This window comes from Mytilus edulis, chromosome 10, assembly GCF_963676685.1.
Source record: "Mytilus edulis chromosome 10, xbMytEdul2.2, whole genome shotgun sequence".
NCBI classification, from domain to species: domain Eukaryota; kingdom Metazoa; phylum Mollusca; class Bivalvia; order Mytilida; family Mytilidae; genus Mytilus; species Mytilus edulis.
Genome location: NC_092353.1, coordinates 1,325,262 through 1,347,270, shown reverse-complemented (window position 1 = coordinate 1,347,270; position 22,009 = coordinate 1,325,262). Strand labels below are relative to the sequence as shown.

General features: G+C 31.8%; 1 protein-coding gene across 5 annotated transcripts; it reads right to left on the bottom strand.

Moving 5' to 3' along the window:
• Positions 1-289: 289 nt before the first annotated feature.
• On the bottom strand, positions 290-16,362 carry LOC139493115 (SH3 domain-containing kinase-binding protein 1-like). Of its 5 annotated transcripts, XM_071281273.1 has the most exons (9): positions 16,238-16,362; positions 15,297-15,429; positions 14,564-14,755; positions 11,813-11,919; positions 10,673-10,699; positions 8,749-8,781; positions 8,316-8,342; positions 6,235-6,595; positions 4,019-5,229 (listed from the first exon to the last, which is right to left on the bottom strand). In XM_071281273.1, exons 1-9 carry the CDS (start codon positions 16,247-16,249, stop codon positions 4,967-4,969), a joined length of 1,155 nt encoding a protein of 384 aa, XP_071137374.1. In that variant the 5' UTR covers positions 16,250-16,362; the 3' UTR covers positions 4,019-4,966. The 5 variants fall into 5 exon arrangements, with proteins under 5 accessions (XP_071137375.1, XP_071137377.1, XP_071137378.1 ...); XM_071281274.1 differs by lacking the exon at positions 8,316-8,342 and having other exon boundaries at positions 290-5,229; XM_071281276.1 differs by lacking the exons at positions 8,316-8,342; positions 8,749-8,781 and having other exon boundaries at positions 290-5,229.
• Between the last annotated feature and the right edge of the window lie 5,647 nt (positions 16,363-22,009).

The window sequence follows — 22,009 nt, the reverse complement described above, 5'->3', positions numbered from 1 at the left end:
CACTGAACAGCAAGCTATAAATGGCCCCAAAAATGACAAGTGTAAAACCATTCAAACAGGAAAACCAATGGTCTAATCTATATAAAAAAGAGAAATGGGAGGCATTGTCAGATATCACCATGACCCCGAACCTCATGTTGAACACAAGGTCAAATGATTTTTAGAAACTTTTTCTCCCAAACCCCTAGTTATTCAGATTTATGATGGCCCTTTGGGTGCCACCCAACCCTTTACTGCTGATACATTCATCATATGACTTTTCATCTGTAAACCAAGAATATAACTGATATATGATTTTGTCTTATTTATTTAATATCATACATGTTTACAAATATCAGGAATGTTTAAATTTATATACATAATATATACCAGTATATCTATATATATACATACAAATGATACAAAAATAGAAGGCAAACATATTTATAAACAAAATGATGAAAGCACTTAACAAACAGCATATAACCTAGTCCAAACTTTATTATTTAACATACACATGATACAGTGTAAGGAAGTGTGTCACTTTTATACTTAATGCTGATCTAAATAAGATATTGTAATATAAAAATTACTCACAATAGCTGGTGAAAATATCAAACTTGTGTCCATTTTTATTGACATAATTACAATGAGTTAAAGAATATCAGTAATAAATTGACCTTTTTTTCTCTCCTTTTATGATGTTAAAGGTTGAATTTGGACAATTTATAACTCTATTTTACAACATAGAATATAAACTATAATTTCAGTGTACATTGCTCAATGTTTTAAATTTGATTTAATTTCTTTCCTTGTAATTACAAGATTCTTATCAGAAAGGACACACATTTCTTTATAAAGATCTGACTGGACTTTTATGGACACAGGAATAAAAAGCTTAACACAGATCTAAATATAACAATGAAAGCTCTATGACTACATGGCAAGCTTTATTTTATTGGCAGCTCATTTTTAAAATGACTTTGATCACATCTATTGACCAAACATGCTTTCTAACAAAAATAAGAGGCGAAAAATGACCTACATTCCTCATTTCCATTCTCAATTTTTCATGAAAGTACATTTCATCAGTAAGACATGTTGGGGTTTGATGGGACATCTAAAAAGAACATGTTTCCCAGTTCTATCAAATATGTGAACTAATAACAATTTTATTCTTTTATAATAAATTTGCACTAGTCGTTCATGTGTAGATCAAGATGACTGTTTTGTGGACCGTTGCTAATTTCTAAGACAAAACAACTCTGTTGGGAAGGTGGATATCAGTACCAGCATCAATTGACAATAAAACATTGCCACATTCAATTCATATACTTCACTAACCATTGGGTGGGCTATCACTGATATAATAAGCCATGATATTGTACAGCACATTTGCTCAAGTGATGAATCAAAATTTATAAAAAGCAACAGCCTATATTTCTTTATGAACAGCTCCTTTATTCCATTTTCACATGGAAATTCTTTTGAATAATAGTAACAATAATAAATCAAGACTTTTTTTCACATTAAAATAACTTGGGTCTAATCTCTTTACCGTTATTAACAACATGCATGGCACGATTATCATGAATTAAATAAAACAAAAGTGAAAGTTCATAAAACGTTACCCTCCTTTTTCGTATCTTAACATACAATATATTCAACAAACAATAAGTGGGTGAAACTTGCAATATTTATGTAGCACTTTATGGCTGTGAGAAACAACAGGACCAAATATTTGTAAAATAATTCAGGACATTTAGAAAGTTCTGTGCTGGACACAACTTTGTGAATTTAGATATGTAAAGTTTAACAACTTATGTGAGGAAAGATTAAGCATTAATTAAAATGTTACTATACAAATATACAATGGATTAAAGTAGGAATTTCTGAATTTGTTCTATTTATATCTAGTACAAGACACCAGTGAAAAATGCTACAGCTGTCTCAGAAAAACTTCTGTACAATACTATTCAGTTTTAGTACATATTGTATGCTGAAGCCTGCTAGTACATGGTAATACAAGAACAATCAAAGTTATCTTTTGAGAACAAATTTCTGCAGGGTGCCAGATACTTTATGTATCTTGTGAGAACATGTCTCCTACAGATCCCTAGTTACTTAAATTATCTTTTGAGAACATTGTGACAAAAGTCTTCACTGACAACACCTGATCTATATTCATGTGGAATTCTTAGAGATTCTAATACACTTAATAATTAGATATATACTAATGCCCTGTATAGAACACACACATTATCAGTCAGGAATTTTTACTGTTTTTCAGATGGTGCTGTTTATTTATAGCATGACCTAAAGTAATATTTACTTGCAATTATAAATGGTAAATTATCAAACAAACAGGCCATCGTTAACATGAATTTATTATTTTATAGTAAATTTTATATTGATCATCTTGCACCTCTTAGAACATAGAAACAAATGAGCTACATCGGAAAGAAATCAACATTATGCAAGTGCACATATACATGTATGGGCTTATAACTTTGATCAATTTTGGAATATTCAAATTCGAAACATTAGATGAATTTTGGTTTGTTTTGTATGCCTAGGGTTCTTATAACAACTCAATTTTCTAACAGTAAGAGATTTTTTCAGCCCAACATAGGTTTACATATCGTGATATGTATTGGTATACTTTTGCATCAGGTCGATTCTATGCCACGCAGCTCAAATGTTGCCTAACATTTAAATCAATTCACAAATACTAAATGAATCAAAAACAGAAAAACTCCCGACTACATTAGAATTACAAGCACCATAATATGAGTGAGAGGTATAATACAAGATATATTTATATATATATATAATATGCACTTTTGTTAGGATGTGTTAGTACTTCCAAACATTTGGAGGAAAAAAATGAAATAAAGATATAGTAAACTATAGGTATGGTAAAAGCCAAAAAAATGTTTTTTTACATTGAAAACGTGAAATTATGTGGAGATATCAAGGGAATTTCAATATAAGATTCCTTAGGGCTATTTCATTAAAATATATTTGTGAGGGTCAGAAGGGACTTTCAAAATATCACTACAACCAAGAACAATTTATCTTATAATTTTGGATACTGGTAATAAAGGCATACTGAAAAAAGACCGATGACCCACATCCAATCATCAAACTGCCCTTCCTTCCCTCCAACATACATTTAACGGAATAGCCCTTATCTATATCAGAGATGGATTTATAATGAGTTCTTGACAACATATATATCATATTAGGCAGTGACTCCAATCAACCATTATGATTTTATATATGTCCAATCTGAAGTAATGCTCTTTTCATCGTCTGACAGTCAATCTCCATTTTTACCAAAATATTCAATTATGTACAAGAAAGGTGTTTTTTAAATAAAGATAATAAGCAAACATAATAATCGGCAAGTATATTTTCCTAATTAAATCAAAATCAAAAGCCTCTGATATGAATATGTAATCCAATCACAAATATAACAATGTAATAACTGTTCACAACAAGGAATGTGTTATACTGTTAACATTTGAATGCATCTGAAGTATTGGGAATTTTTTTTTTAAAATAAGAACTAAAAAAATTGCCTAGATAATACCTGTTTTATCAATGCATTGAATGCCTATACTAGTCTGCAATCAAATTTGAACATTTCAGTATAAGTAATGTAATTTTTTGTAGAAAGATTATTTTTAAAAGAGCACCTGTATTCTAAATTTAAGAATCAGTGATTGAAACATTAGCAATACAAACTTTCTGTTCAGAGTTTACTCTAAAGGTCTTGTTTGACAGAGAACGAAGAGTTTAGCTATCATACTTCCAAACATTTATTGTAAAATAAAAATTAAAATAAATAAATAATCATTTACTTATAAATTTGCAATAAGAATTTGTAATTCAAGTTGACAGATCAGTGTCACTTGTTCTTCAACAAATATTTATACCTTTCAGATCAACTTAAAACCTTTGGGATATCCTTAGTTTTTCTAATTTATGTGTATTAAAGATCTATTTTTAAGATAAAAATACATAAAAAATTTAATACTTTCAACAACTTTTATATTCAATATATAAATTTCATAAAAAAATGTAAAAAAAATGACAAAGAAAATAGCTACTTGAATACTTGAAAATCTAATGATCTTCACTAATGCATAGCAAATAAAAAATACCATATAAGAAAAATCTATGAATAATTAATTTGATCTACTGCATGCAATAAATATTGAGAACCATATACTGCCTTCACTACAGTAATAAATTAAACATAGATATGTATAGCTGACATTAAACTGGTCAGTCCAAAAGTCTTCTTCATGGAAAAATGATAACAGTGAACAATAGGAAACCTTGTGAATTTGGAAGTTTGAATGAGATTTAAATCTCTTACGTTTATTTTTTTTAACACACAAATAAATGGCACATAGAACAACAGAATTATTATATATTTTTCTGCTTAACGCGGTATATGAAATTTGATGGTCTAGATGTTAGATGTTTGTTTCAGATGGTTCTAGAAGTCAAAAAAGTTGCACCGTCAAAATATTATGATTGGGAAAATAGAAAGTCTTTAATGTTGATATTTAAGAGGAATTCATCAGGGAATAACAGTTTTTCCAGAGTTTAAAATCCCATTTAAACATAGTCTTACCCCTGCCAATCAATAAATGCTTTCCAGTTGCAAGTTCATGATAAAAAATTTAATTCATAGGAAAAAAATCATTTTAGTTGAGGTTTTATCAATTCAATTATATTCTTTGAAAATAATATGTATGCTTCCTCAGAAAGTGATCTAGTGGTCAAAAGGTTATATTCCTCGTACATGCTTTTCTTGTGAACATTTTTTACCATTGCTTGTTCTACCATCTAAAGTTCTAATGGACAGAGGACGACCTTGCTGGACAGATGACTTAGACCTTACCAGCTGGTTTAACAAGAGATGACCTTGAACTGACCAGTAACTAAGATAATAATGATAATGTATCTACAGCTACACATGCGATTCATTGACTAATTTCTTAATGCGTTCTATTTCCACTTGAGTACTGAGTCGTATCTTCTTTTCTTCGTCCACTTCGTTAATAAGGTCTCTCAGCTTTCTATTACTGCTAGCTTTAAGTGAGTCTAATTCATGTCGTATTTTTTCATTATCATGTTTAAGTTCTTCAAATGCTGTTTTTGATACTGTGTTTAATTTGAGGTTATGTATTTCTTTCTTAAGATCCTCTATGGCTGTGTGAAGACTTGTGAGAGCTGCAAAACAAATACACATTTTACTGAATTAAATTATATACTGTGTCAAAGTTCCACTTTCACTAAGAAAGTTTTGAAAACAATTATGTTGCACAATGATACTATAGCTTAATAACCTTTTCCCACAAGACAAATTTTCAGATAGGCACTCATTCCACATCTTTTTCCAAACGTAGTCGGTATAGTTTCGGTTTGTGCCCTTTGAACTTAAGTACGCTTAACTATGGCAACAGAATACACATGCTGGAAAATCCTTTCTGTGATTGGACAAAATGCTGTCATGGTGGGTGATTTGGTTGTGTTTGAAAAAAACGTCTCGTTAATTATATCGTGATGGAAAGCAAGTGAAAAACTATAAATATTTGAACTATATCTTACAGTTTCTCCAATAGCTCTTTGCATCCATAACAGCTGTTTATTCGGAACAATTATATAATTTTCAATGTAAACTTTGTTGTACGAACGTACATGACTTTTAGAACGCACCTACACATGTGAGATTTCCGCGGGGTTTTAGTGAATGTAAACAAAAAGATATGAGGACCGAGAATACTGAACACAAACAGAGAAAACGTTATTTAAATGGTAAATCGAAATGATAGTTTTAAACATACACAAATCTAAATGCGTCGGATATCTTTTTTAAAGATAGTTCTTGTTATTTTTGAGATAAGAAAACTTCTCATTTTATACTTTGGAAAGTCAGTAAAAAAAAATTAAAAAGAGAATGGATATTTCAAAACAGAAAATTTATTGGCTGTTCATTTAATTCTCCAAATAGCTATTTACTAAGGTAGATGACTTGTATACACTTTTGGTATTTCTGGAAAACAATTTTCAAACTTGAAGAAAGTTTCCTATCCAAAGTGGCACTGATGGACGTAGTTGAGTGGTTACTTGAACTGCTTTCGATGTGGTCTCCCAGATAAAAAGGGCAAACAAAATAGTTGTATATTTACAATGAAAGATTGGTAACTTATGACTTCAAGTTTAAATAATTCTAACCTGCTGCAGGTACTGTCGCCGTGACTGCTGGGCTGGGTTCAGGAGGTCGTGTTGGGGGAAGACTTGGTCCTCCTTTATGGTTATCTGTTGGTTGTGAATAACTTGGCCTATCTTTATGGATATCCGTGTGACTTGGCCTATCTTTATGGATATCTGTGTGACTTGGCCTATCCTTATTGATATCTGTGTGACTTGGCCCTCCTTTATGTATATCTGAATGACTTGGCCCTCCTTTATGTATATCTGAATGACTTGGGCCTCCTTTATGGATGTCTGTATCTTTAACATGAGACTTTGAATGTTGAGTTTTATCCTCCTTTAACCAATGAGTATCCTTAACATCACCATTTCTTTCTTCCTCCTGTTCAATAGAATACTTTAGTCAATACTCAAATATATATAATCATCATATTTTATCGTCTTTTTACTTGTAGTGTGATACATTTTTCTTTCATTCAACCTTTGTTTGGACTATTAAGTAAATTTGATTTAATATGATGCCACAGAATGTAACCTACCACCTGATTTTAACTTGCAGAGAGCAGCTTTTTTTATATGAATTTGTATGTTCTAGTATTGGTTAGACAATTTACGTTACCCAATGATTTCTACATTTATTGATTATGGTTAAACAAGAGATATTTGAGCCATGACCGTATGATGACCCACCAATAGATTTTCACACACAAGACATGATTAGCAGGAACTGCTGATACTTTCATAATTGAGTTTACCCCTTTTTTTTCATGAGGTTCAGAATATTTGAGTTGACCCATTGTTTTTGTTGGGATTCCAGTTGGTCAATGTTTTCTATGTAGTGTTTTTAGGTCTTTTATCTTTTCCCCATGATCTTTTCTAATCTTTCATAGTCATTTTCCATGTTGATATCTTTTTAATTTAATTTTTCTCTTTTTTTAAGATAACTTTTTGGGCTTGTGTTATCAATTAAATTTTGCCCATATCTTCTTTTAATAGTTACTTATTACCAATCTTTTTGCACTTCTAGCTAAATTTGATCTAATGTGGATTCATTATTATTCGTTGGATATCAATGTTTGTGGATTTGGTACGTAAAGGTGAACCAAGAATTTAAATGTTCAACGAATTAAAAAAATTTTATAGACTTATATGCAGACTTTAGCAAAACAATAAAATATCCACGAATATGAATTTTACATAATTCCAAGATATTAAATGAAACCACATTAAATTAGAACCCTGTACAAGCCATACTAGCAGATGTTAAATCTATAAAGATTGTGTTTGTGTTAGTTAAAGTCTGGATATAATCTGTGCTGTAAAACTTAACAGTGCAAATTACTACCTGGCTCATAGGAAATATAAAGAGAATATCCATACAAAAGTTTCTCAAATATTAATTAATGTAAAAATCTACAAAATGTACATTTTTGTTTTAAATAAGTTTAATAACCTTTTAATTTAACCATTCAATCTAGTCAAACTTTTTTTGTGTTTGAATTATTCATTCCATGTTTTCTCACTACACACATGTAATAACATATTAAAACATAAGGATGTATGAAACAGAGGTCAATTAAACCCCATGGAGCCTTTGAGTCATTATTTTCTAATAATCATGGCCAAGTTCGGATGGATATCTAGAGTAGATGAAATTGACATGGTCATATATAACACCTGTTATGATTGGATAAAGCTTTACTGCCATTAGAACTGGGTTGTGGCAGGGTTCCTAGAGATCGACTCGATATCCCAGATGTTATGACGTCAATCCAATCAAATTTGAATGTAAACATATTCAGAGTAGGGGCCTGGTACTATCGGTAATCTAGAGACCTTACACTTCAAAATTATTGACCATTCATATGGAACTCTAGTTAGAACTCTAGTTCAATCCGAACTTGGCCCATGGTACTTTAACTGTAATCGTTCTTTATAATTACAAATGTTTCAATAAAACAGTACTCTAATATCTATAGTTTTTCATTGCCATTAATTTGATAATAATGATTCTCTGCTTATTGAACAGATAGAAAATAAAAGCTAAAATGTCACAGCAGATCTAAAGATAGAACAGAATCTAAGGCTAGCTGCATTCTCACCGTGATAGTACGGAAAACTTTACTCCCCTAAAGTTAGTCAAGAAACATAAAAGTTACAGGTTGTAGATAAAAACTTTTACAGCTTATAACTAGTTAGTTCATAAAATTCCAAATTATCTATTTTTCATAATTTAATAAACATAATAGAAAAGATTGTATTAAGTTGACAATACTTTTAATCTACACTGCATAGAATGGTATCACTTTAAAGAAATTATTTCATTTGCTACAATTTTCCTGTACTGCCAAGAAGGTCTAGTAGAATTGTAAATGTTCAAGAGTTCATTGTTAATCAGGTTCACATTCCTAGAAATTTGAATCTTAGTTTCAGACAAAATAGCAATCAGAATGATATATATTCTCAATAGGTTGAACATGGAATTGAAAATATTAGTATCATTTTGTTAAAAGTTCTATCTAGGTGAAAATTTACCTCGCTTTCAACATTTGTTTCAATGTCAATGTGCTATAAAAATACCCATAAATCCATTGAAATGATAAGTGTGGTTTTGTAAACAAGTGAGCTTGTGCTACCAAGGGTTGTTGATTTAAACAGGTAACATTAGTGAGGTGATGGGCTAGTGAATTGTGGCCATGATGACTAGGTTGGAACTTTAAAATATGATTCGAAATATGAAACATGGGTATCTGATGGCTTATTTTTAAGGCAGTGAAAATATAAATAAGAAGATGTGGTATGAGTGCCAAGTCACAATTTATAACAAGAATGTGTCCCAAGTACACGAATGCCCCACTCGCACTTTTATTTTCTATGTTCAGTGGACCGTGAAATTGGGATAAAATTTCTAATTTGGCATTAAAATTAGAAAGATCTTATCATAGGGAACATGTGTACTAAGTTTCAGGTTGATTGGACTTCAACTTCATCAAAAACTACCTTGACTAAAAACTTTAAACTGAAGCGGGACAAACAAATGGACAGACGAACAGACAGACGGACGAACAGACAGACGGACGAAAGAACTGACCCACAGACCAGAAAACATAATGCCCCTCTACTATCATCGGTGGGGCATACAATTTATATAGGTCAAAGTAAGACCTTTAACATGGAGCCTTGGCTCACACAGAACAGCAACCTATAAAGGGCTCCAAAATGATTAGTGTTCAGTGGAGGATCCACAACGTTTCATAAGGGGCTTCAGTGATTCCCTATATAATCAACCAAATTTTTCCCACAAAAGGGGGCCTCATGCCTGGATCCGCCTATGGTGTAAAACAATTCACACAGGAATTTTGATAGTATATAAATGATTCACATTACTTACATATTTTATTTTAACACAACAAGAAAACAAGTTTTTTTTTAACTGGGTGTGCTTTCTTTTACTGTGCAGCTGGTCTTATCAATATTACACTTTAATTTATATTTACGTGGGTAATATCTCAGTCCCACTAGGCCACGATCACACTATGATCTGTGAAAAAAATGAAAATTTGAGTGCAATCGTGTAGATCACAGTCAGGTTCATCACGGCCGTGGTGAGGTCTTCAAGATAGTGATGAGCGTGGCCAACTTTGAACATGTTCAAAACAATTATGGTGAGGTTGTGGCGAAATCAGGTCGTAGTAGAAGCCTGAGAACATGTTTTAATCGTAGCGGGATTGTTTTAGAATTGTAAAGAGGACGTAGCATCATCGTGAAAACAACAAAAATTAACATTTTCATGCTGCTCATACCGTGACCCCATCACGATCTGAATAAATTTAAGAACATAGTGTGCGTGGTTAGATCGTGGTCTAGAGGGACTGGGCTGTAATAACCCTAATCCTAAATCTGCTTTAAAAATCTTAATTTTTCACTTTTATTATTCCAAATTCTTTATTTGCATCCTAGTCTTATCTTGATAAAGTTTTAAAAGAATTTTCTATTGAAACAGAAAAATACTAACATTCTAAAGTGATTTTATTTCCAAGTAAGAGAAAAGAACTCAAGACTATATTCCATTCAAACATGTATTGTCCAGAGACTAGAATAGGTACTCTAAACATGGAATATTTACACTTACTAATTATGTAGTCTTTTCTCAAACATAACATTCTTATAAGATTGATAAATAATTGTTGGCATAATGTCCAGTGGCAAATATTTCATGCATATTCATAAAATTTGAACCTAATTTGCTAGTGAATGTGCAAATGTATGTTAAAAAGGTCAATTACACTATTGTAATGCAATCTATTAAAAGCACACAAATTACATTTTACTTGATCAGAAAGGTGTCTCACTAAATTATGTATGGATAAATGTATTTTATTAGATATATATGATTTAAGAGTGACTATGTTTGAATGGAATAGTCTAGTATTAGAAGTAAGTAGCATGAGCTGTATACCTTGACAGTCTTGGTAATTCCCTGAGACTATAAATAGAACAATGTATTCTGTCACATGATGATACAATGTATGTATAATGATCACACTAGGTAATTGTATGATTACATTATGTATATGTCTTTCATGGAAACAGTATATGATTGGTCAAGAGATTACACGATTCGACAGATGATGTTTCATACCATGATAAATGTGAACTGCAAATGTTTAATGTCCAAAGATTTTGCTGAATTATATTAAGCAATAGGGCTAGTATGAGATTTGTGCAGTCAAGATAATTCAATGCATTTTAGGGTAATTCATTAAAAGCAAACAAAAGCAAAATAAAACATATAGGCAAATATTTGTTTGATGTGGACTTAGAAATAATCTATTAAATTTTTTCTTGAATATTCATAGGAAACAGTCCATTTAAATAAATATGAAAGGATAGTAATGGAAATTCTATATTTGAGAAAAGGGGCATGTGTTAACACAGACAAGTTAGCAAGAACATTCACTAAAACTTATGTTTAACCTTCAGTATTTATGTGTAAAGTATAAATGCATATTCCCTAATGTCAGCTTATACCTATATATAAAATGTAAAAATATGATTGTATAATCAAGTACACCTAGGTATTTAAAGAGTTGTTTAATATTAATCTAGGACACATAATGACATAAAAACAGCTACAACACTCAATAGAATAAACATAAACATAACAAGAATGTGTCCCCAGTACACGAATGCCCCACTCGCACAATCATTTTCTATGTTCAGTGGACCGTGAAATAGGGGTAAACCCTCTAATTTGGCATTAAAATTAAAAAGATCATATCATAGGGAACATGTATACTAAGTTTGAAGTCGATTGGACTTCAACTTCATCAAAAACTACCTTGACCAAAAACTTTAACCTGAAGCGGGACAGACGGACGAACGGACGAACGAACAGACGGACGAACGGACGCACAGACCAGAAAACATAATGCCCCTCTACTATCGTAGGTGGGGCATAAGTGGGGCATAAAAACTAGTCCAGGGAAATCTACACATCAAACATTTGTCAAATGATAGGAAACTTAAAAAAAAACTGCACAAAAAACAATTGTTTTGAGAGACTTTTTGTTTTTAAAATACAGTCAGTTATACATACCGTATGGTTAAAGACTTGTGATGGAGGTCGTTTAGAAGGACCTTTTGGTCGACTTGCTGTCAGATGAGTAAGTTTATCAGACGAGGCCTGTATTTCATCAAATTGACCTGAAATAGAAATAATTGGATCTCCCTTTTTCATCTTTTATAACATTTAGTGAATTAAAGGAGAGAAGTACTTTTTTTTGACAGAAAACTTCATACATATTCTTCACAAGAAAATGTTTATACATAACGCATTGCCTGCTTCCTAAACTGAAATATATGATTCAAATTATAAAATAGTACAAAACATTTTTTAATTAGAATAAAAAATCTTTGTAAACATGTAAATACGGAAATCTTTTACAAGGTTGTTGTTTTAAATCTAGTTGCCATGTCTTTCATATTTTAGTTTTAATCAAGACAAAATAAAAACTAGAGGCTCTAAAGAGCCTGTGTCGCTCACCTTGGTCTATGTGCATATTAAACAAAGGACACAAATGGATTCATGACAAAATTGTATTTTGGTGATGGTGATGTGTTTGAAGTTCTTACTTTACTGAACGATTTTGCTTCTTACAATTATATCTATAATGAACTTTACCCATTAGTAACAGAGAACTATATATGGTAAAAATTTACATATATTTACCAAATTAATGAAAATTGTTAAAAATTGACTATAAAGGGCAATAACTCCTTAAGGGGTCAATTGACCATTTAGGTCATGTTGACTTATTTGTAGATCTTACTTTGCTGAACATTATTGCTGTTTACAGTTTATCGCTATCTATAATAGTATTCAAGATAACCAAAAACGGCAAAATTTCTTTAAAAATTACCAATTGGAGGGCAGCAACCAAACAACCAGTTGTCCAATTCATCTGAAAAATTCAGGGCAGATAGATATTGACTTGATTAACAATTTAACTTCTTGTCAGATTTGCTCTAGATGCTTTGAATTCATAGTTATAAGCCAAAAACTGCATTTTACCCCTATGTTCTATTTTTAGCCGTGGCGGCCATCTTGGTTGAATGGCCAGGTCATCGGACACATTTTTCAAACTAGATACCCCAAAGATGATTGTGGCCTAGTAGTTTCAGTGGAGATTTTGTAAAAGATTACTTAGATTTATGAAAAATGGTTAAAGATTGACTATAAAGGGCAATAACTCCTAAAGGGGTCAACTGACCATTTTGGTCATGTTGACTTATTTGTAGATCTTACTTTGCTGAACATTATTGCTGTTTACAGTTTATCTCTATCTATAATAATATTCAAGATAATAACCAAAAACAGCAAAATTTCCTCAAAATTACCAATTCAGGGGCAGCAACCCAACGACCGATTGACTGATTCATCTGAAAATTTCAGGGCAGATAGATCTTGACCTGATAAACATTTTTATCCCGTCAGATTTCCTCAAAATGCTTTGGTTTTTGAGTTATAAGCCAAAAACTGCATTTTACCCCTTTGTTCTATTTTTAGACGTGGCGGCCATCTTGGTTGGTTGACCAGGTCACGCCACACATTTTTTAAACTAGATACCCCAAAGATGATTGTGGCCAAGTTTGGATTAATTTGGCCCAGTAGTTTCAGAGGAGAAGATTTTTGTAAAAGATTACTTTAATTAACGAAAAATGGTTAAAAATTGACTATAAAGGGCAATAACTCCTAAACGGGTCAACTGACCATTTTGGTCATGTTGACTTATTTGTAGATCTTACTTTGCTGAACATTATTGCTGTTTACAGTTTATCTCTATCTATAATAATATTCAAGATAATAACCAAAAACAGCAAAATTTCCTCAAAATTACCAATTCAGGGGCAGCAACCCAACAACCGATTGACCGATTCATCTGAAAATTTCAGGGCAGATAGATCTTGACCTGATAAACATTTTTACCCACGTCAGATTTGCTCTAAATGCTTTGGTTTTTGAGTTATAAGCCAAAAACTGCATTTTACCCCTATGTTCTATTTTTAGCCGTGGCGGCCATCTTGGTTGGTTGACCGGGTCACGCCACACATTTTTTAAACTAGATACCCCAATGATGATTGTGGCCAAGTTTGGTTTGATTTGGCCCAGTAGTTTCAGAGGAGAAGATTTTTGTAAAAGTTAACGACGACGGACGACGGACGCCAAGTGATGAGAAAAGCTCACTTGGCCCTTTGGGCCAGGTGAGCTAAAAAAGTGCATTGGTTTTTTTAAATATTTTTTTTTTAGTTATCAGTGAATAGCCAAAGAAACATGTATATGTTAACATCAGATATTATCTATATGAAAAAGTGTTATGGTTACTTGTGTAGTTTGTTTTAGCAGGCACACTATAACTGCAAAAACAAAACAAAAAACACTATCTGATAAGAGGTAAAAAAAAAGTAATTCATGACAAAGATATTTTTTAAATGTCTTTTTGTTGGACATTATTCTTTTTATTTTCACTTAAAGCATTTTAAAAGCACTTTCTTCTCATATTTTATTTCAAAAATCTGTCTTTTTTTTTTACATAATTAGGAGTGTTCCTTGTGTAATCCTTACAAAAAGCTATAATTTTTTTTTCCAAATTCAGTCAGCAAAATCGTTCAAACATTGCTACAGTGAGGAACTACAATATGTTTATGAAAGGGGAAGTAACTCTACATCTACAATATGTTTATGAAAGGGGAAGTAACTCTACATCTACAATATGTTTATAAAAGGGGAAGTAACTCTACATCTATGACTCAAGGACAGTAACAGTTACAAATACTGATGATGAATAACCTGTATGTTTTTTCTCCTCTGTATCTTTAGTAGATTCTTCCTTTGTTATTGTGGGGGGTGGCAGTTTGTGCTCTGTTTGTGATGTGGGTCGTGGGGGGTCTGGTTTTGCTGGTTTACGAAGCAGTGGTGGAGGTACAGAAGGTTTCTTGCTGGGTAATGCCGGAGGTGCAGATTTTTCAACACTTGGTAAATCTACAAAGTCAACTCATTAGTATAAATCTATAATGGTTGTTAATAACTTGTTAAACAACTAAGTGTAGTACTAGTGTGTGTAAAATATATTAGGATCTTTGACAGGCTTAAATTTAATCAATATCAATTGTGTCATTTTTCTTAATTTACAATATATTTTTGATATTTTACAACATTTTACTGCATGAATGTATTTTTCAATAGACAATATATCATGTTTATACCTAGGTTAAGTTCTAATATTATAAATATGACAATTATGTACTTCATCTTGAATCAACATCAAACTTTGTAACAAAAAAAGATTGAAAAATATTAAAATCAATTGCAACTGGCATATGAATGGTTTCTCAGAAAAGGGCTAACATTGGTCTTATACCAAAAGTGTAGAAAGTATTATGCAAAGATGTAGTCAAACTTTAATAAATTTACAATCCTAGCTGTAACTGAACAATTTATAAATTATATGCTCAAATATTTCAATCATTAATACACTACAAAAAAGTGCAAAATATCAGTCTTGAAGGATCCTTCAACCTACCTTCTTTCTCTTTTTTAACATGTTTGTCTGTGTGATGAGGTGCCTCTGGTGCAGCTGTTTTCTCAGGTAATTTTACACTCGCCTGAGCTAATGATGGGGTTGTGGTAGGGGGTGGAGGCTTCTTTGGACGTGGCTGGAAATAAATCAAAGATACACTATATTGAAGAGACTGTAAAGTCTTGTCCCCGTTGTCGCCACTAATGAACAGTAATATAATCCTTCATCAGAGCTTTGATAACAGAAATACCTACCTTTATTCAGATCACTGAGCTTATGATGAATGTGATTTTATGAATTCTCAACATATAAAATTAAATGGATGGGGAATTTGTCAATGAGACACAGATCATGCAGATGATACCCCAGCTTACATATAACATTATTAAGGCACATAACTCAAGAACTGTTAAAGTGACGCTACCCAAATTTGTACTTCATCTGAGGTTTTTGGTAGTATATGCATTGTCCATATAAGTTTCATAACATTTCCATGAGGCAAACTTAAGTTAGAGAACGGAAATGAAAATTTCAGCTATTGTGATGGGGCAAACAGTAAAAGTGACGTCACTAAAATTCAAATTTGATCTGTGTTTTGAAGTAGTCATAAGTTTCATGATATTTGGTTAAGGCAAATTTATGTTAGAGAACAGAATGAAAAATTCAGCAATTTCACTGATAGTATTAATACAAATTGACAAGATTTAACATTATTTTTCATTCTAACAGATTTGAAAAATATTTAACATGTTGAATAAGGACATATTTCTTGTGGTCAGGAAAAAGATTTGAAAATAGAAAAATTTCAAAATTTGAATGTATAATTTATAGTAAAAGTGAAGAGTTATATAGATCTGATCCAAATAACAAGACATGAATGGTTAGGTTTAAACTAAATAACTCTTGCTGTTCTGTAATAAAAAGTAATGAAATATCCGACTTACTTTCTTAGTCATTGTAATATGACCCTCACAGGGAATACATATATATCTGCATTAAACAACACGGAAACCCACTACACAGGGCAAAGGTCAAGTATAGGTTTATTAAGTAATAATCGATTTTAAATCATTGAAGATCATTTTGTGAGATTCACCATTCAAGATTATTAAATTTATTACGTATGAAAGTTTTACACAGCATGGAGGAAGCATGGACTGATAATACGAACAGATAGAATTAAATACTGGGAAATAAGCACTTCCTCCAATCCTGAACTATGTTCACACACAGGAAACTAACAAGCATCTAATACTTACACTTTTATATTATAAACCTTGGGAGAAATTAGTGTGCAAAGTTTTAAAGTAAAATATGTATAGAATTGAAAATGGAAACAGGGCATGTTTTGTTTGTTTTCACATGGTTTAGGTGACAACAAACAGAACTTAAAGGGTTTAGGTCTGTATATGTTGGAATATGTACATACCACCTCTTACATAAAGAATGTATTAGAAAACAAAAATCTGCAATGAATTATAATAAATAAGGACATGAAAATAATTGGGAAAATACTATTTTCTTTATTTTCATCAATTTCTTCCTTCATGCATTAGCTCAGTGAAATCAATAATTACTGGGACCTTAAGATTCTCATTTATAATATGTAAATAGTAAATACACAACCAATACTGCAGGAAAAAGGCCAAAATTTATAAGCAAACTTTTGAAAACTAAATATAACTTTTAAGTGTAGAGAGAGTTTAGCCCATTGTGTATAATAGAAGGGTACTGGACAAAGAACAGTGGTTCAGACACATAAAACCAGGTACGAGCACTAGATGCCTTAATATAAAACTATAAAGCCATAAAAAAGATTTTTTTGTTTGCCTAATCCTTACCTACCCCCCCCCCCCCCCCCCCCCAAAAATAGTTGCCTACTCCAAATCTTTTATTGTCCTGATTTCAAGTCTTTTGCTATTTACTTGACTTAGACAGACCTACTCCAATGGTCTTTTAATTTTCATTGGATATTTATTCCAGTAAACATTGGACATTACTTATGGACGTCATCTTCAATAATACTGGAGTAGGTCTATAAATCTGTTATCCCTGAGGACATGAAAATGAAAAGACTAAAGTAACTTTGTAGTAGTAAATTTTTAAATGTGCAAAATTAATAAAGTTAATAATACGTTACATCTTCTCTTACAATAGCTAATCTTGTGTTTATCAAAGCAGCTGTACCAGCAATACCTCTTAAGTCAGAATTAATGTATCATCTAATTCCTTGGGTAGCACCCACTCTAACCTCAAACCTTCCATAGTTTGCTGGTACACTACATGTATCTGCAGCAAGCTAGGCTATACCATAACGTTAATATAATATGTTTATCAGTCCACAGTTTAAATGTAATACTCCATTTAAACTGATTTTCATTCTTTTTATCTGTTTTTTAACATGCTTGTGTAATATCATAACTAGAGCTTTTTCAAGAACAGTATAAAGTGCATTGTAGATTTTGTTAGTACCATGACCCAGGACCATACAAACTAAGCCAACAACATCTATTACAGAGCATGCTATGATTAGGGTGACAACAAACATAACATACTTGTGGTTCACTTTTGGGAAGAAACTTCGGTCTTAAAACTTTGTCAGTACCAAACTGAAATATCAAAATGTTACATGCAAAATATTTATAAAACTCTCCAGAGCAGCGCCAAACTTTCACACAATTGAAGCTTGTTAGGACTCGGCTGAAGTTTTGTAATTTTCGGCAGGAATATCTTCATTCTAACTTCTATTGTTGAATAAATATTTAGTTCAATTGACCTCAATATTTTTGACCCTTTTAAGTTATACTGCTAGTTTTACTTTGTTGGCTTCACTGCATACATAAGGACTTTTTTTTTTTTTATCAAATCTTCAAATAACTTGTGTAAATCTATTTCAAATAAGATTTTTTGGTTTTATGTTGGGTTTATGAAATAAAGCATTGAAGTTGGTTTTACAGTAAATCTGCTGTGTTTCCCTTCATGAATAAACAATCATCCAAAACATATATTCCCAATCATAAATATAAGAGCTTTTAAAGTTGTTTGTATCTTTAGCTTTCTACAGATTTTGTTTTAGCTACTATCAGTTTCAGATTCAAAAGGATATATAGAAAGAGAAAAATCCCTTGATATTTCATTTTTGAATTGTCATACTAATGTGAAAGGTAGAAAATTTATGTTTTCTAAATGACTGATGTTTGTATGTGAATGTCTTAGCTAACAAGTTACTGCTGGTATTTAAGAGTCCAAGCCTACTCATTTAGCCTATGAGTTACTGTTGGTACGTTCAAGCCTACACAATTAGCTAATGATTACAGATGAAATGAGTAAGATTATACTGATGACAACAGTCCAATAAATGACAATGGTCCAAATTAACAATGAGAATGGTTCAGTTAATCAGCAAGTAAAATAAGCAGTTCATACTGGTTATTACAGCAATCTCTCAAGCAAGAGAAACAAAAACAAGATAACAATTACCTCATCTGTATGCATCAACTCCACAAAGTTGTCAGGGAACACCCCAATCTTCCCGTTTAACTCCCCTTTCCACCAGCCTGGATCCTCCTCCTCTTTACTGATGATATTCACAACCTCTCCAATCTTTAATGCTAGTTCATCCTCGTTATCAGCATCGTAAGAATGTCGTACTATGGCTTTCTCTGGAAATATAAGATAGGGGACACTGTAGGTCATACTGTAACTGTACTGATCAATACTTCAACATACATGTAGTTCTATATTGGTATTTATCAATAGCTCATCATGCAAATACATGTAGTACAAATATATAGAATAAAGGTCAGCATATGTAATTGACTAGAATCACTCATTAGTGCCTAAATACTTTTATAATGAGGGTCTGAGAGGAACTTCAGAGGTTATTGATTTTCAAAGTGAAGATCAAAGGAAATACATGTAGTTTGTTATGGTTATTTCAGGGTATTAGAACTGACTTATGCTTATTATACATGTAAATTAATGTCAACATGACCAGCTATTCTTAGTTTCACATGTCTTGTACTGTTCCCTCCCAACAATCATACAAGGAGGAAAGATTGCATATGGAGAGGATTAATATTACTCATGTTACTAGGGTTCTTCTTTGCAAAGCTTTAAATTAGTAAGGCAGCAAACAGTAGCTGTTGATTGAACATCCCACACCAGAAACAATTTGCCATGTATGTAACCTTCAACCTTAAGAAGACGTGGAATAGGATCCCAGTTACAGGATTCCCGTTCCGTACCCACGAAAGTCTTATTCAGGGAATACAAAATCTGTCCATCAATTTGGATAAAATTGCATTGAAGTAATGGGGGAAATAAATGGGCCCCCATTCAGTGTTAGCAATGGAATGTTTAGGGTCATGAGAAATAAATTCCTTATCAATTAGAACAGAGGATATATTATGACATGTTTATATGAAAGGATAATAAAATGATATAATACAATAAGAGGGTCAAGGACACCAATACCGACTTCCTGGTTTGTAAATGCAGTACAAAATCCTTTCCTCTTTCTAATTATTCAAGTCTGCATTTATTTCCTTAGTTCTGCAGAAATTCATAAGTCTACAGTTTATTTTTTTCTACGAAAAAGACTATTACTAAGTCAAGGTCAAGGGTGGAACTTCCTATGCCCTTTAGTAATATTTAGACAATGAAGCAAGTTGATAAATTGATCTAAGCAACAATGCATGTTTATCTACCAAGTATTAAAGTTGCAAGGTTTTTATCAATATGACTGGAGGAATATCCCACTAATAAGAACTTTCAGTATAAGTCTAATACATATTTCTGTATGTAGAATGTCATGAAATTGCAATAATTAATGTTGCATGTTTGTCTATTCGTCCAAAATTGCAACAATTTATGAATTTCCAGTATAATGAGTGTATTCAAAAGGTATGGTCATTTCTTACCAGGTTTTGGTCTCATTTCTCACAAAATATCACAGATTTCCACCTATTGACGTTAGATAGGATTACATTACAGGCTGATGGTTACAAGTCTTAAACCCAATGATCAATAATCTTTTTATAATATTTACTGCCAGTATTATTGTATCTTTTATAATACAATTCACTTTTAAACTCTTATCTCAAATGTAAACACAAGAAATTCTTTCATTCAATTCAAAGGTCAAGCAAGGTCAAAGGGTTAGATCACTTGAATAATTCAAACCGCTCTATTACAGTTTGTATATTTCAAATAGTTTAACAGATTAAATGTTTTTTCTTGAATGACCAACAACTATCATATTTCATCCATCTATTATCATAATTAACAGATAGGAATAATGCCCAAGTCCTAAAATTAAAGTGAAAAATAAATGATAGGAATAATTAGTAAATTTTATCTGCATCTGCAAATACCCTGATTTCCTTTTAAATTATTACTAATTTGATACATTACCAAAGCAAAGCTATAATACATTGTACTGATAACTGATTAAATCACGAACTTCAACAAAGAACAATGTAAAGAAAATGCACATGTAAAAAAATTGTAAAAATTACAAAAATAACCAACAATCAATTTTGTAAAATAAAAATTTGAACCAAGTGAACAAATGTGAACATGATATCTTACCTAATCAGTGTAGAGCAAAGCCACAATATATACACTTTACAGATTAAAGTTCAACCTGAACATGCTTCAATCTCATCTCTGAATTTATCATATTACACCAATGCTTTCTATAGCATGGATAACTTGGAAGATTTTATGCTTTTTAATGCATTGGTTTGAATTTTTTAAGGGATAAAACTTTTAATCTTGATGATTAAAGTTATCTATTTTATATCACTGTATATTTTTTTTGAGAAAAGATAAACACTTTGTCATATTTGTTACTATCTATTTTGACTGCACTTTCCATCAATTCAACAAACAATAGAACAAAAAACCCACAACATCTCGTTACATTTAGAGTTAAGGAAAGACTCCATGTGGTAATATTTTCAATTTCATTTTAAAATTAAATGGCTCATGGTTCGTGGAAGAAAATTAAACAAAGACTTTGAGTAATTGACCATAAGCTGCACCAAACAACGAAAGTTCACCTTTAACCTACAAAACCCCATTATCTTAGATTTGTCCATACTTAACTGTTTTGGGTTAAATTAAAAGAGACAGTAGTTTAATGATAGTCAAATCTTGTAAATATAGACAAAATAAGCCAACAAACAAAAACAGCTACTCCAAAAGAAAATAAATCAAGTGTGTAGATAGGGTATGGGTCTCCTGCTTTGCCTCACTGATCGTGGTAACTACAATCCCCTTCCCTTTTCATGAATATGACCTACCAAATTAAAACTATTTATCGTGTTTGTAATACCATAAGCAACACAGCAGTTGCCACATGTGAAGCAGGATTTGCTTACCCTTCCAGAGCACCTGAGATCATCCCCAGTTTTTGGTGGGGTTCCTGGTGCTTAGTCTTTAGTTTTCAATGTTGTGTCGCGTTTACTATTATTTATCTGTTTGTCTTTTTCATTTTTAGCCATGGCGTTGTCAGATAATTTTGATCTGAGTTTGAATGTCCCTCTGGTGTCTTTTGCCCCTCTTTTTGCATGCACCACTAGAACCATGTGAATCAACACTTGGGGTAAAATGCCACATCAAGTAATTTTAAAGATCAGACCACTAAACCAGTTTTTTAAAGATCAAATTTTAAAGTCCTTTAAAATATATTGCTTAAGAAGGTTTTATCC

Coding starts and splice junctions, on each gene's coding strand:
- LOC139493115 (XM_071281273.1), bottom strand. Junction 10,700..11,812: donor CACAAGTCTTTAACCATACG/GTATGTATAACT, acceptor TTCTATTTATAG/TCTCAGGGAATTACCAAGAC. Junction 5,230..6,234: donor GGCGACAGTACCTGCAGCAG/GTTAGAATTATT, acceptor TTTGTTTTGCAG/CTCTCACAAGTCTTCACACA.